General features: G+C 36.1%; 1 protein-coding gene across 4 annotated transcripts in view; it reads left to right on the forward strand.

Moving 5' to 3' along the window:
• BABAM2 (BRISC and BRCA1 A complex member 2) overlaps window positions 1–16476 on the forward strand; it is a 189588-nt gene that overhangs the window by 957 nt on the left and 172155 nt on the right. For 3 of the 4 annotated variants that reach the window (XM_026059471.1, XM_026059472.1, XM_026059469.1), the window contains one exon: window positions 3206–3365. In XM_026059471.1, coding sequence (XP_025915256.1) covers window positions 3238–3365 — 128 coding nt within the window. In that variant the 5' untranslated portion in view covers window positions 3206–3237. Of the gene's footprint in view, window positions 1–90; window positions 112–3205; window positions 3366–16476 lie in introns of those variants that run through there. The other variant, XM_026059470.1, reaches the window with a different exon arrangement.

A 16476-nucleotide genomic window follows, 5' to 3' on the forward strand; every position in this document is an offset into this window, starting at 1 on the left:
CGAGAGGCCTCAGCGGAGCATAGGAGGGCGCGTTGCCTGCCACGGCTCGATCCAGCTGCCCCCCCCCCCCCAAATTAATGCCGAGGGCGTTTGCAAGTCCGCGATGTGCCGGTTAGCTTGGCCCTTGAGGCTCTCGATAAATCAGCGTTGTAGTCCGCGTTTGGGGATAGCTGGTGGGGATGCGTTTGCGCATCATGAGAGGAGGTGGGAAGATGTAGTAATCCCGAACTTTTGTGTTTGCCTGTGGTCCAGATATGTGTTGTGGTGATCCTCAAAGTGAAAAAGCACAAAAACAGATGGCAAAGAGGGAAGTGATAGGGTTAGACAGAAAAGCTTCACTGACATTTCAAAGTAATCCTTCTGCCTTTTGTCCATCAGAATATTCATCTTACTTTCATATAGCCTAACTTATTCAGTACCCATATGCTGTTACCCAGTGTTGGGGGAACAAAGAGTCTTACATCTGGACACTGTAGGGTGCCTGAAGCAGTCYCTCAGATTTATGATTACTGTGAAGACTATAAAGCATATGTTAAATCTGTCTCAAGTAGTTATGATGGGCTTCTGAATCGAAAAGGATTAAACTATTAATTTGTTTACTTCTTTCAAATATTTTGTTTTGGGAGGGAAACTCTCTAGTGAATTTCATTTTTTATTCCCTTCAGTTAATTCAGTATGTTTGTGTTCTGTTTCCAGTATTGCAGGAAGATTAAGCTGGGAAAAAATACATGCATGAGAACTAAAACTTAGGAGGATGATACTAATTGTGTTATAGTTTGTAAATCCCTTTGTTTACAAAATAAATCAGTCAGTTTAGTTGATAGTGACCCTTTGTTGTGTGGTAATTGGCTTGTTATGTAGAAGGTATTGCAGATCTGAATGAAATCATGCAAGAAATGAAGAAAAATGCCTGGTAGTTACTTACACCTTGTTTTGACAATATCTATGTATTTTATTAGTGAGAAGATAAAGAATGTCATCCTATAGTCCATTATGTCTGTCCATATTCAGCTTTGATTGCCAAATGTATCTTTTTATATGTCAAAGTTTTACCCTCGTAATGTTTATTGTCCCCCAAAATGTGTCATATTATCAAAACTTATTTTGAGATATTCATGTATACCTTCAAAAATGCCTGAGAGAGCTTGTCTTTCAGCATGATTTCATGTAGCTGTGGTTTAAGAAGTGCTTACCTTCAGCTGGCCAACCTGCCCCTCTGCCTGAAGTTTCTCTCCCTACAGTAGAGCTGACAGAATGAAATGTGTGCCCGGTTTCAGCCACTCCAGAGCAAAATCTATCCATTTAGCTTAAACTCATTTTTATTAGCAGTTCAAGCTAAGCCGCTGGACGTTGCATTGAAATAGGTCAGGTATGGGCTTGCGTTCTCTTCTGTCAGTTCCTCTGGGGGAGAATAAAGGTGAGTAGGCAGTAATTTTTGGTAGAAAAGAAGTAACAAACAGAAGGTAGTATCTGAAATTGCTGCTGGTGTTTGCTAAGCAAACTTAAGATGTTGCCCATTGTCAATTATGATAAATCTATCAATATGAAGAAAAAACATTATACACACACACAGACACACACACACACACACACACACACACACTCTTCATCTTCTGCTTCTTTAGCTGCCATAAAATGTAAGAACCAGCATAGTAAAGATAATTATTGTATGTATGAAATCTTCCTTTGAATAGTATTTTTGTTTGCCTTAAAGTGCCTTTGCTTTGTTCAAATACATTCAGAATAGCTAGGATAAATCCTCTTTCTTGAGGGTTGGTTCACAGCACTTCAATGTGAATGAATTTCTTAAGAACAATGTATATAAATCAAATGTTTCATGTTGCTACCATTTACAGAGAATTATCAGTTTGTAGGAAATCCATTAATTGCAAACTAATGCCTGTAACTGAGTGTTGGAAACAACAAAAATATTGTATTATGAAATTGTGAGTGGCAGCTATTGCAATGAGTTGTTCATGCTCTTTATAGAACACTTACTAATAGAACAATCCATATTATTTGTGAATGTAAATGAACAATGAAGTGCTTGTGAAGTCTTGCCCAGAATAATTCTGTAAGGGAGTAAATACTGTATTAATTGGTGTTTTTCAAATAGATGGATTTTTTTTTTTTTTTTAAGTGTCCTCTAATGGTCAGGTTTAAAGTATGGGTGCTTCCAGCCAACTTTTCGGTGGCATATTTGCATTACCTTGAGACATTTGTGGCTATATTTTTCTAAAACTCCAAAGTTTACTTAATTTTCAGATGGAATTAAGTGCCTAAGAGTATGATGAATTACATTAAATTAGCATTGTAATAAGTTACTGCTTTCCTTACTTTCTCTTCTCCCAGCAGTCTGTATTTGTCCCCATTGTCTAGTCTTTTTGTGCTGCAATGGGCTGGAATATGTGTATGCTCAGTTTTTGCATTTTGACTAAATAGAACACATTCTTAAAGTGTGCTAACTTAATGGCTTAACTGATTTACTTTAGGGTTGCACAATTGCAAGCACTTCTGGAAATGCTGTGCTTAAAATTTGTGTATGTCAGTGTCCTGCTCTGTGTTTTGTGAATGATTCCTTTCAAAGAGTACAGTGATACCTTTGAAAGAAAAGGAGTGTGTTAGCCTTTAAAGGGAAATATGAAATGCTGTATATAGCTACTTAATGAAGTAATGTAAAAATAATAATGATTATGGTTGTGCTAATGGTAGTTGTATTAGAAATTACAAATGAAAATATGGAGAGAGAATCAAATCCTGGTCCCACTGCACGTGGTAGTGAAAGTCCTGTGGATTCGGAGGGAGCAGAACAACAGCCCAGTGTGGGTTGTCAGTCTCAGGCTCTGCCTGGAAACGCTCCCCAATTGCTGGGCTGTGAAGGGTCAGGATGGCCTCCCTTAACTTCTTTTTGGTAGGGATAAGTTCTTAATTACAGGAGCCTAGGAAATGGGTCTGGTTTTGTGTTGGGGTTGAATAAATAGGCTTCCATGACTGTTGCTGAGGTAGGAAGATAAAATTACTCTGTGTTCATTTTCCCTTAATAGACCAGTTCGCACTTCAGTTGCTTTACATTCCTGATCATTTGAGTCCATAGCTTTTTCCATAGCTTTTTCCTTTGATATATACACGGTATATGTGAATTTACATCAAATAAGTAGGAATTTTTTGATTTTCTCTCCCCGCCCCCCTTACCCCTCCTGTACAGCTCAAGACAACAGGAAAGAGGAACATATTAAAATGTCACCTGAAGTTGCCTTGAACAGAATTTCGCCAGCACTCTCACCTTTCATTTCCAGCGTGGTCAGAAATGGAAAAGTAGGACTGGATGCTACTAATTGTTTACGGATTACAGACTTGAAGTCTGGGTAAGTGTTTGAGTTCCTTATCAAAAAAGAAAACCCAACCCCAAAATAACAGTTCAGATGTCTTTACAGGACTGGATTCTACTAGGTCGATATGTTTTTCAACATTTCCAGTATATCTGGAGCTGACATACTAGCTAGATTGTTTTTTCTCTTATTACCATTTTCTAGTTTTGGGGATTTAATTTGTCACATTGTTGGCAATAATAATCTTGTTAAAACACTTTCATCACTGCCACTTGATAGTGCTGTTTTTCAGCAGTAAGCTAGAGTTATGAATACTCTTTCCTGTTTATCACTTGCTTACTTGATCTTTTCTGTAAATTAAATACTCTAAGATAAATTTGTATGACATTACCTGTAGTCATGAATAGGCTAAATAAGAAAAAACTAACTTTTCATTTATCTAACCTCCCTCAAGATCAGTACATCAACTGGCTGTGGGGCCAAGTGTTTGAAATAAGCTAAGTTACTCTCTTTATTTCTAAATCCAGAAGTGTACCTGGTGGTTTTCAGAGGAGAAATAAAGTTTGAGATCCACGTGTACAAAGGGATTCTGATGTGTAACTGCCATGAATAATACATGGGAAAAGTGAAGTGCTAGAAGTAGAGTTCACTTTAGCTGTTGTACAGAGCAGGGAGACTCCCAAGGTGTCTGATAAAGAATTGAAAAGATGGGAGGTGTCAGAAATTCCATTATTGCTCTAGAAATGAGCATCTGACCATATCCCTGATTCAGGTACTTATTTGAGAATGGAATTCAAAACCTGAAATTATTTTGGCTCTAGGTGTCTAAATCATCGTTTTAGTACAAACTGCTAGTTTTGTTTTTTGTTTTTTGTTTAATGTAGTTTTATGGTGCCCATTTTTGAATGGTAACCTAATCCAATAGGTCTCAACATTTTTGTCTAGTAGACCACAGCCAAGCTTCAATTTCTTGAGCACCACCTCACATCACTATTGTTTAAACTTTGGTTGAAAACAGTACAGAAAACTTTGTTTAATGTGCTTCTGTGGGCTGCTTTATTCTGGTTTCATGGACAGTTTGGAGGGTGGGTTTTTTTGACAGTTATGCTGCCTTTTCAGGAAGGAGGTCTGAATTCTACGCTATGGTTAGTTTGAAAAGAATCATTCCCTGCTCTCATCACCTGTAAGGTGCTGTGACTGAGTGCAGATTTACTGGAAGGTCTAAGAAGCATAACCTTGTTATTAGTTCTGTCTGGTTTGGCATTTAGGCTTGCAAATTATGTGACACAGGCTGAGCAGTTATGCAGCTGCAACCCTCCAATCATGCTAGACCTTGTTTTCTCTTGAATTAGTCTCCTAGGAAGGCTGAGATGGGAGCTATCCTATATCTCTCCTATTGAATCTGTGAAAGAAGAATGCAAAAGGTGGAGAGAGCACAGCTGTAGTTCAGTGATGAAGGCATCAGCTGATCGGGTGGTAGAAAGGATTCTGTTCTGCGCCCACTGACTTGCTTATGCTGTCTGCCTTAAAAAAAAAAAAAAAAAAGATTAAAATAATTTAAACCAGTGTTTTCCAGCTGACTCTTTTCAGAGATATTTTTAAAAAGTGTCTAAAATTTTTGTCCAGTGATGTTACTGAAAAAACTTGAGTTTACTTTGATAAAGCCTGAATGTTTTCTAAGAAGCTAACTTAAAAAACAAAAAGCACTCCAACTGCCCCCTCAACCCAGTGGTTCAAATTCTTCAGTAACTGTATTGAACATGGAGTCTAGAACACACAGTACAGACCCTGGGGGTGATTGTCCCATATGTTGTTTAAAGGAATAGGTTTTGTTATATGCAAGTGCTAGCAATGTTTAATTTTTATCTTGTTCTGGAATGCATAAATGCTTTGGTATGTTCCTCTTTTTTTTTTTTTTTTTTTTTTTTTTTTTNATGTTCAGGCTTGTTTATGGGTTGAGATTGTTTGGGGTTGGTATAATCAAGATTCTGCTTTTACCTGAGAATTATTTCTTAAGGGCTCTTAACTTATTTGTAAAAAGAAAAAAAAAATTTCTTGAAAACATTATTTTAAAAGAGGATCTATTAGCAAATAATTCTTTGCATTTCTTTGAAATTTGAAATCTCATGCATGGAAGAGTTCTTGTTATATTTGCAGAAAGGGTTTTTGTTATATTTATTTGTTATAAATATATCATTTTAGTTTATTTATGAGAGAATATTGTGAATTTACATGTCACTGTGGAAATACAAAATGATTAAGTTCCTTGCAAATTACTACTTTGTAGTGTAGCTTAGCAGATAAACAGTATAAAACTATTTACAGAGCATAATACGGGTACATCACAGAATTATAGAGAAGTTCCTTCCATAACTCATGATCTAATTCAGTGGTCTTTAACTTGTGAGATAGGACTTTTGGGGCTCCATAGACTATTTCTGAGAGGCTCATGAGAGGTGATTAGCAAGAAAAAACCCTCAACCCACCATATTTTCTAATGCTACTGGGTACTGCCTCCAAAGAAAAACTTGTAGGGCTTCAAGAGTCCCCAAAAAAACACAAACAAAAACAAAAGCAAAACTCCACACAAAACCCACCATTGATCTACTTTATTCCTTTATCCTCACATCATGCAATTATTCAAACCCTTTTACGTTCTCAATTTCTTTAAGCTTTCATGCAAAAGAAATGATAATGCAGAAGAAACAGGAGGCCAGGGCTAATGTAGGTGATAGCAGTGTGAACAAAAAGAAATACAGGGACAGAGAAGTTGGGCATAAACAGAAGGAAAAAGGGGAGAGCAGTTGAGGCAGAATAATGAGAATGAGGCCCAGGAAGTTAATTGCAAAACTCCCTTTAGTTGCAATGGTGCTGAATCAGACTTTAAATTTAAAAGGTGGAACTTGAAGGTGAGGAAGAGGCACTAGATTAAGTGGTTGAAAGTAACTAAAAAGCAATTTTTGAGGTCTCAATGAAATGATTATCACCATTTGTAAATACTGTTGTTTCAGAAACTAGTTTTAAATAGTGATTGAACATTTATTGATGTATGAAAGGGGCTGTAAACACAAGCTAGCCTTAGGCTAGCTTGAATTTATTACAGAATATGCAAATATTTTATGATTTAAACAATTCTAAACTGTTTTGTTATGTGGAAGGACTTTAAGAATTAAAAAAAATACAATTTTACTATAACTTTTAAGAAGTTAAAGTCCTTAAGGTGATCATCTCAGTAGGTATAAACTATGAAAATGAAAACTTCTAGAAGCTTCTGGATATGTTCACACTGATGAGAGGGTCAAGGGGAACAGCTGTGTGACTGCTCCAGTGTCAGGTACCACACTGTTAACTCTGATAGAAGAATAGGGGTTAACGTAGTACTCAGCTTCCCTAGTAAACCAGTGCTTTACAGTGTGTATAAAACAAAAAGCCAAAGACTTTGTATCTTTTTATTGTCCGTCAATTCTTGTTTCTCAGGTTTTAGAAACTGGAGCTGTGGTTAGTGCGGGGTGATGGTAATATTCTGAATATATATATAGTAGCAACTCCAAGGCCTTGCCTCTTTGGAGCTTTGCTTTTGTCATTCTCCAGCACAAAAATGGAAGGAATTTCCCTTTTATTTCACTTGTGCAAGACCGAGTTCCAGGTCTACAGCTTATGTTAATTGATTTTGATTTGTAAATGGCAATCATGTATTTGAGATATGTTTTAAGTCTTGATATTGTTTGAAAAGTCAATCAATGTGTCTGATGTTTTTAGTAAGGAATGTATTCTGCACTTGTTTTCATTTACTGACTACTTAGTTTTGTTGTGTCTTATGAACTGTATTAAAGAACTTATGTTTGATTAAAGCTATGAGGTATGATGATATATTAATTTGCTCTGCTTGGAAGGGTGGGAGGGAAATACATCATGGCAAGGAAAAATTCTTATTGTTTTGCAGTGCTTGGGTATATAAATATTTTATAATAATATGTTACTGTTCCATAATGTCTGTGTGTTTTAGAAACTCTTTAGACAGTCTCATCAGATGCTTACATGCATATACATCCATGTGTAGGGCCTTCAGGATCAAGTTCTATTCATAGGAATTGTATGGCCACTACTAATGCAGAGTGCCTACGAAAGAAATGCAAGTACCCCTTAATTCTGCTCAGCCATGTGGCATGACAAGAAAGAAGGAAACTTTTCAATAGAATTAGTAATCAAAAGTTATGTGGTACATAGTTACCCAAAGCAGAATTTTAGCAAGTTTGCAAAGCCATTATCTTTTTTCTTGTAAAAAGGGCTGTGGACTCCGCGGTGAACAAAAACAGAACCTTGGTGTTAGATCCCCTCTGAAATGTTGCTCTGCTAGCAGCATTGATTCTGGTGGTAAGAAAACCTTGGAAGGCATCTCTGTTGCATTAATAAAAGGCATTCTTTGAGATGTCAGAATGGATCAAAGCATTTAACTCTTGCATAGGGTATTACCTTGTTCCAGACCCAAAGAAGATAGTGCTGCCAATTGAGTCAATGCCATATACTATCACTCAGTTAATCTCCAGTGGTGTCTCTTTGAAATAATGACCCATCTTATTTGGATATTAAAATCTACTCATAGACAACCGAATTATGGCAAAGGTATTTTTCTTAGCATTTATACATACAATCATGGGAAAGATATTGAATAGGGAAAATTGTTTAGGCAGATTAATTTAGAAATAGAAGATGCTTTCCTGCATGAAGGGTATTTAATTATTGTATAATGTAGAATTCAGTTATTTAAGAAGCTACTGCTTTTTCTGTGGCTTGTGACAGTGGTTCAAAAGTTACATTGTTATATGGTGGTTGTTGCCTTTGAGAAATTTTTTTCCCTACAACTGTCCCTCAAAGCCCGTGCTTGAACCTCAAGTTATGCTGCAGGCCTCTTCTTACTCAGTGAACATTATTTTGTTTTTAAAAGTAGTATGAAGTGTTGCAGCAGGCAGAATTTCAAAAAGAATACAATGATATAAAATTGTATRCTTTCAGGTTATCCACTTAAGGAGTGGATACCCCTAGGTATCAACTCACAGCAAAGTTGTAACTTTCATACTTGTTTGGTTATACRTATTTCTTCCATATTTATGTTGAGATTAATTGTGGAATTCTTATGCAATTGGTTTGTAATACTGAATGCGGCTATTTTGTTCTTTGCACCTGTCTGTTTCTCTATTATTTCAGGCTGTCTGATACTAAACTATATTACAATTACTTTTGTTCCTGAAAGAAACCTGTATAAAGAGTAATCAAAAGAGTATAGTACTGTCTGGAGCAGATTTTTAATTTACAAATTCACTATCGAGTCGTAGTAGGATGTTTATAACTTTATTACCCTGCTTCCTCACGAGCAGTGATGATTTAGTTTTTGTGTTATCAAGTCGCTGGTAACAGTATGCAGTATGTTTGATATTTCCCTTTCATTTGAGCATTTCCCTTTTTAATGTAAATATGCATTTTACATTAGTATTTCCTGAAATAATTTTGCTTTTTACAGTGAAATACTCTTACACAAGTGCAGCCGGTATTCAAAAGTTTCACTTTGATCTTTTGCCTTTGATTAGTTTGAACCGAAAGATTCTACTTAAGTTACTTAAGAAAATTTGTATTCCATCATTCACATTTATATCTATAGGTAGGTTTTTTAACATGCATTTTGTGCAAGTATGAAGTTTAACCAGTCCAACTCTTCTGAATGCAATTGCTATTATGAAAACCTGTTTTTTAAAATAATTGTGTTCCGAGTAAAATGTATGCTTGAAAGGATGTGGTGGCTTCCAGGAAAGATATGGTCTCTTGAGTCTTACTGCTATATTGGATAAGTTATAAACTATTGCCTATTTTGCGTAGAGTAGGTTGTTTCCTTCCAGTTTCTAATAATAGATGTATTTCTTCACTACAAGAAATCCTACTACAAGCAATGAGGTTTTTGTCACTTTTGAGCAAAATTTAACAGGCTGAAGAGGGTGAAGCTCTGATGGGACGAAGTGAGACAGTTTTCACTGTGGAACAGCACTTGGAACAGCACTTTTTCTGCTGTCCCAGGAGGATGGACTGTCTCTGCATTTGGATTCTCTTGTGCTTTTGTTTCTGACTGTTGGAAAAACAAAGGGAAAATATCTGCCTGATAAAGATTTAATTTTCAGTGTAGTGCACGTATGTGGTAATGGTTTTGCAAATGTTCTCCAAAAATATGTTGGCATTTTTATGCTATTTTTACACAAGGTGCTTGAAGTTTTTCAAAGAAATAAGTGCTTACTTGCCAGTTTCAAGTGCTGTGAGTAAACAAATGATTTAAAAAAGTGAAGGTAGCATTAGTTAATTTTGCTAACTTTTGGCTCTAGTTTGAAAGACTACATACTTTTCCTAAGATCTATTCAGTTTAAATACTGCACAGTATGTCTTTGATATTTTTAAGTTGCGACGGTGAGTGACTTCCTCTTGTCTGATCTTGCAAAAACTGAATGTAGTTTCTTTCAATTCTGTGCTTTGATAAAAATGAAGAAACTRTTTGGTACAGGTGCCAACTCTTTCTTTTCTATTTTGTTTAAAGAGAGCTTGACATGATGTAGTACTAATTTACCTGCCAAATAGAGTTGGAAAGAAATACTGTAGCAAGCTATTTAAATGTATATTTTGGCTATCTGTACCTTGTTGACTCATTGCACACTTCTTGAAAGCCACAACTTATATTAATACACTGCAGATTTCTGTCCAGGGCTTTCTGCTATTATGATAGATGTCTTGCTTAATTCCCAGCATTATGCATCACTGCAGGAGGAAAAAAATCATCATAAGACTTCCTTTTTTGTTGTAAAGGTAGCTATGAGGAGAACATCAGAAATCTAATAATTGGGAACCTGCTCCAAAACTTCCCCTCTCCCAAACCCTCGCACCATATAGATGCAGCATTGTGGTTTTGGGGGTTTTTTTGTTTGTTTGTTTGGTTGGGTTTTTTTAGTTAAGCTGGACAGATTTTAGCATAACATGGATCTTGGATGCATGATACATTTGACCAGAAGCTGAGAACAACAACTGACTTTTAAAATTCTTTTATTCTGCTGAGTAGAGAAGAATATATTACTGGACAGCTGGTTGGTAAATTCTTCCAGCTTTACATACCCAGTTACACTTCATGTATGTCTTTCTCTCCTGCATATACATGTACATGGCATAACATTAAATAGCCAGTGTACATTTGTAATGAAACTGAAACAAAAGATCATGAATTAGTTTTTAGCCTGTTCACTGCAATCATTTGTTGATGAGTTTAGGAATTTTAAAAGCCCAGGGGGTGATCAGAGACTTGATCCTGACAGACTGGCATACAACACTGTTGAAGATCTGATTTTGCCACATTTACATTACAGCCAGCAGAAATCAATGGGAACACTTCTGTAGACTATTTTTGTGAGTCAGCGATAATAAAGGAAGCAAGCCATTAATTTTTGAGAACAGAATCCGTATGCTATTTTCTAACTACACATTCATTCCCCGGGAGTGTGTGAAATCAATAACTGTACAAGCCTTCTCTTACAGTGTGGTGGTCATTGTGCAAATTTGCATAGAAAATTTCAAAGGGAAGTTTCCTTGTCATAGCAGTCTCTTTGGCTGACATGTAGGTTGAAGTCTCTCTACTGCTGCCCTTTTAGATACTCCTAATCAATGTCCTGGATTTTCCTGAACCGTCAGCTGTGCTGCTCTTTTTCTGACTGATAGTGAAATGAACTTCTCTGACAGTTCAGTATCTCTGTCCAGCACTGAATTATGCAGTGTAGGTATAATATCTCAAGTTCTACTGGAAATAGAATAGCCGCATCTATGCAATGGTATGCCTGGGCTATTTTACTCTGTCTCCTGAGATATTTAGCTTGGGCACTTACCTGGCACTGCACTGCACAGTGAGATATGCCTTGAGGCAACAGTTGTCTAACTGGAAGCATACATATGAAAAAAAAAATACAGCTATACTTGTAAGAGAGCAGAGTTTCTTTTGCTCCTGAAATTAATATTTTTATTGAAGACACTGAATTCAGTCTTTGAGGTAAACATCCTAAGTAATCCATAGTAAAGAAAAAATAGCAGATAAAAGGGAGCCTATTTCTTGTGTCCTGTCTGAGAGAAGGGAATTGATGTGTCTGAGGCAAGCCACTCAGGAGTTTAGGTCATAGTTGTTTTTTTTCCTTTGTACTCTGCAGTAAATAGTTGAATGAACAAAATCAAGACTATTAGGGCTGGGCATTTTTTAATTATTGTAAGATTAAAAGAATCCCAATGAAATAGAATTAATTAAAGGATATTGCAAAATTCTGTTATGGAGAAGATGCAAACGAAAAAAACATAGAAAAACCTCTGTCTAAAATTACTATTTTTAGGAAAATATACTTGATTCCCATGCATCACTAAAATAATATTTTTAAACCAAAAACCTGATGGAATACCTGTTGCTTAACTCTGGTCAATTCTTTGTTCAACTGAAAAACTCACTCAGATTATTCATGTTTATAATTTTGGTTTCCAGTGACCTTTCATAATGGCTGTAACTTCACATATCTCTTTTCTACCTTTTCATCTTTTATAATTTTTGTTTCAATCTCCTGAATAAAAAATGGTTTACAATTTATTGTGCACTTCTGCCATTGATTATTTTCATTGGGGCAAAAAAATAGAATATACTGTATTCTGTAATAACAATACTTCTGTAATAAGAACTTTTTGTACTAATAGACTGCTGTCTGTCCTGTTTTTCAGGCTACCATGAGTCTTAGTCATAAAACCTAATTAAAAACCCTGTAAAAGTTATGACTTTGCAAGTCAACTGCAAACCATTTACAACCAATGAAGACGCTTAAAAGGAATCACTTCCCTGGAGGTTTCCAGTGGTGTAATACCTTCCATTTGGCTATTGATGATTCAAACTGTTGTATAACCAAGTCAACTGTGTTCTTGCTTCAGTGCTTCACAGAAGCATAGGCAAAATTTGGTTTTATTAGATGAGCGAGGGAGGTGAGAACTGGAGGTTTGGATGAGGTGTTGGAAGTGAGGTAAAAACAGGTCAASGGATTTGGGGTGGATCTGGGAGGAAAGGTTATAGGAACTTTGGATAGACTGGGCTCTCGTTTTTCACTGGCATCCAAAGGTGACTCCGTGCTTAAGTAGTCCCGTCCTTGTGTTTCCTGCAGGAGATCCTACTCGTTCTTGTGTGTGGCTGCAGAGTGATCTGTTGCCTTCGTGATAAGGGCAGGTCTCTCTTGTTCCTCCTGCCGCATTGCTCATGGCATTGTGGTCTCACCCTGTCCCTTTTGAGTTCCTGGTGCTCATCAAACCCTTCCATAAGTCATCTGAATTTACTGATGTGATAAAAATAATCCAGCTTCTGAGGGGACTGGGATTATTTTTCTGCCGTGTTAGGGAGCTGAAGCAGTTCACTGAGGCTATGGTAGTAGGTAGATAACAGCCATAGCACGCAACCACACAACATGGAGAGGGAGTCTTCATTTTCCTCTTTAGCAGCAGCAAGCTATTAGTTCATCTTAGCACATCTTATAAAATGAAGTCTTTATTTTTTTTATGCAGTTAGGATAAGCACATTTTGACCTATGTTTTAAGTTAAATGATACAATTACTGGGCAAGTGACTATAAGTGACACCGAGTTGTAAAGAAACATTTTTAAACTCAGCAGAGGGGAATGGCCAGTCTGAAAACAGCCTGGAAGTGTGAGCTGCATTCAGCGTTAGGACTTCCTGAAATTCAGTGAGTTACTAACTTACAGTGAAAGGTGCCAAAGAGGTTTTGGTTCTCATCTCTTCCCACAGTACAGTTGACTGTCCTTTGGGAATGGAAAGTTCTCCCAATTTGTAGTTTTTGTATATGATGATTTTCCTGTCTTTTCAGTCTGTTATGCTTCTTTAATGTTGTAATGGATCATAAATAATGTTAAAAATAGGAGAACTACTGATATTTTTATTAAATATCTTCTTCTCGTAGATTTTTAGGCCTTTACAGTTCTGTAGTGTTTTATATTAATATTACCTCTTCTAGATGCCCTTTGAAATTACCCCATTGAATGTATGTGCAGTTGAAAGCTAGGGGGTTGTGAGTTTCAAAATGTCTTTTCTGGAGTGATCCTTGCTTAGTCTAACTTTCATATCCAAAGAACTGATGCTTGGTGTATTACTATGTATTTCTTGCTTCTAAAARTTTAAGATTAGCAAATCAAATACTTAGAGGTACCTGACCAGAAAGCTCTAAAAATATGCAATTAGGAAAAAACATTAAAAGGAAATGTGAAAAGAAAGGGTATAGGGTCACTGGACTCTTTTTTAATAATGTGTTTAGTTAGTTTATTAAATGGGGAAATGTATAAACATTGGCTATGCTCTTAGTCCTTATGTTTTTCCTAACACCTATTAACTGGGTTTCATATCACAGAACTGTTTAGTTTATTGAAAAGTTGCTTAAAGAAGTTGAGGGTCATTATGGCTACTAAAGGTGGTGTTGAGAGCAATGCTAACTGATTTAATAAAAATCATGCTTATAATAGCTTAGCTTTTGAAACTTTCTGTATGAATATGCTCTTTCTGTGAACACTGAAAGGATCTGAAACTGCAGGTGGTAGACTGCAATTTTGTACTTGACAAAGTATGGTTCTCTTTTAGAGTCATCTAAAAGTAAAAACATTCCTTGTCTGATTTTTCTTTTTTCAGAAATTGAATTCACATTAGTGAAGGGTAAAAGTAGTGCATGCCTGATTATTAGGTTCTACCTTGTTACAAGTAATACATAATCAAATGGCAGTTGTAGAAATACCAAACAGGAGTTTGAATTTGACAGGAGGGAAAGGAGAGATAGTAAATCCAAAGGGCATGTATCTTCAGCTCTTGCATACCCTTCTCTAAAATTTTGCCTATGAATTCCAAGAATCTGTGATAAAGCTGGTCTTGTACATAAAGTTGTGCATTTTCTTTGCCTGAATTTGTGACAGAAAGGTAGTATATGATACTGTTAACTCATTGGTTTATTTACTGAAATATAGTCTACTGGAGTGTGTATTACTAGTGTTATTCCATTGTAATTTGCTTGTTTTTATTAGTTTTTCAGTCACTCCTTCATTAAATTTCCCCTTTACTGTTTCTGTCATATTCTTTTGGGAAGTATATGTGCACATGTAGTTTTTAAGGGGAGTTAAAGGCAATTGCCAGAGTATAAAAATCTTGTCTACAAAAGCAACGACTTTGCTTATAGTAGATGTTTCTAAAACTATTTGTTGACAGCTTTCTTTTGTCACTTGTTAATTATTTTTGTTAATTTGTATTGTAATTAGCTCCTTGAGACCCAACAAAAATTATCTTCCAGCCTAAACTGTAGGGATTTTACCAATGTAAACTTCTGAAGTAGTCTGCTCTTCAGAGCTTTTCTTTTAAATACACTTGCAAGCACGTTAAAAATGTGGTTCTGGTTGGCAACTCTGTCTTTGTATTCTTTTTGTGGTGGCACTTTCCAACCTGCATTACTATTGTGATTGAAGCACTGTTCTAAAGAAAGCTTTCCTAGGCAAAATGAACAGGGAATCTGTGATATTAAAAGAATCACAATAATGTGGTTTTGCACCTGCTAGCATTTAATTTAGAAGTTCTCTGAGATGGCTTCAAAATACGTATAGGTGTGCTTTCTCTTCTTCCACCTCTATAGTTTCCCCGGTAAAAGCTAGACCAAATGTCTGCATCTGGCAGAGGCAGCTGTACTTCAGGAGGTTGCAGGGCTTCTCCCACCAGTAATTGCAGTAGACGCAAAATAGGTTTGAGGTTAAGTCCCAGTTCTAGAAGCAGGCCCAGAACCTTCCTGACCTGGGACATCTGTTTTGGCAAACTCTTACTCATGTTAAGTAAATCTACGTTTACTCTTAAGATACAGCTGTTCTAATTTGTTTTATTAATGACAGTGATCATTAGATGATTTTTGTATAGTGTTGCTAGTGAAAGCAGGTTGCTAGCAGCTGAATTAGTTTTAAATAGTTATTTGAACTTCACTCTTTAAAAAATACAAATCTTCCCATGGACGCAGAAGGAAAGTGAGGGGTTGTTTTCCTAGATTGTGTGCTCTACCTAGTATCCTCATCTTCTAAAATTTCTGGTTATCATAATGCAGTTCTTACAAGTAAATGTAAATATTTATTTGTAGGAAAATCAGCACTTATAGAAGGTGAAAATTCTTTGTTTGGAATATGTTTGACATCTGGAGGCACCTTGGAGTTTACCAAATAATAATGATGGATTGAAATACTGTTGCAGTTACAGAGTATCACCCATACTAACAGGATTCAAAATCAATAAGAACATCTGTATTGCAGGACCAAAAGTAGTCGCTGTGTACAGTTCAATTTTTAAAGTTTGAACAAACCAGCTTGGGTACAAATGAGTTTTGTGAAACCAGTGGGTTTAACTGTTGGATAGGTGTTTGGAATAATTGGAATAATTATGTATTTGTTCTTTTGATTTTAATATTAAGACATACATACAAGCAGCAATCACTCTAAATGTAAGTGGATTTTCATATTTCCCCAAAGCAGTGCTGTGTGGCTTTATATTTTAAATGCAAGTCCCTTTGTCTCATATATCTATATAATATATATATCTATACTATATAATGTATATGTCTATATATATTTATATAGATATAGAAAAGGGGAACTGAAGATGAAAGTTTGTTGACTAGACTATTTCTCTCATTTCAGATTTTGCCCAATTGACAGAATTTTGGTTAGATCTGCTGTTTTTCAGCAGCAGCTGCTCAGTACTTTCCTTGTGTATTTGCAGGCCTCTGACAGCCTGTAAAGCTTTGTGCAGTGTGACAGGGAGTTCCAGTGTGATACAAGTTTTCGCCGTCAGTTTCAGCCTTCTGAAACATGATTTGCACCAATGCTTCCTTTAAAAAAAAAAAAAAAAATCGCTGGCTGACCTTTCTTCCATTCTCCTCCCCCCTCCATATATTGATTTTTGATTATTCATAATGCCTTTGTAGATGACTTATCCAGTAGTTGTGAATTCTGCAGTGAATTCTTAATTAAATGTAATGAAATATTGTGTCTTCAGGGAACACTGGAGCAGATTTTTATCTATAAAGATA

Source organism: Apteryx rowi, unplaced genomic scaffold, assembly GCF_003343035.1.
Source record: "Apteryx rowi isolate R43461 unplaced genomic scaffold, aptRow1 scaffold_158, whole genome shotgun sequence".
In the NCBI taxonomy this organism is placed as follows: Eukaryota; Metazoa; Chordata; class Aves; order Apterygiformes; family Apterygidae; genus Apteryx; species Apteryx rowi.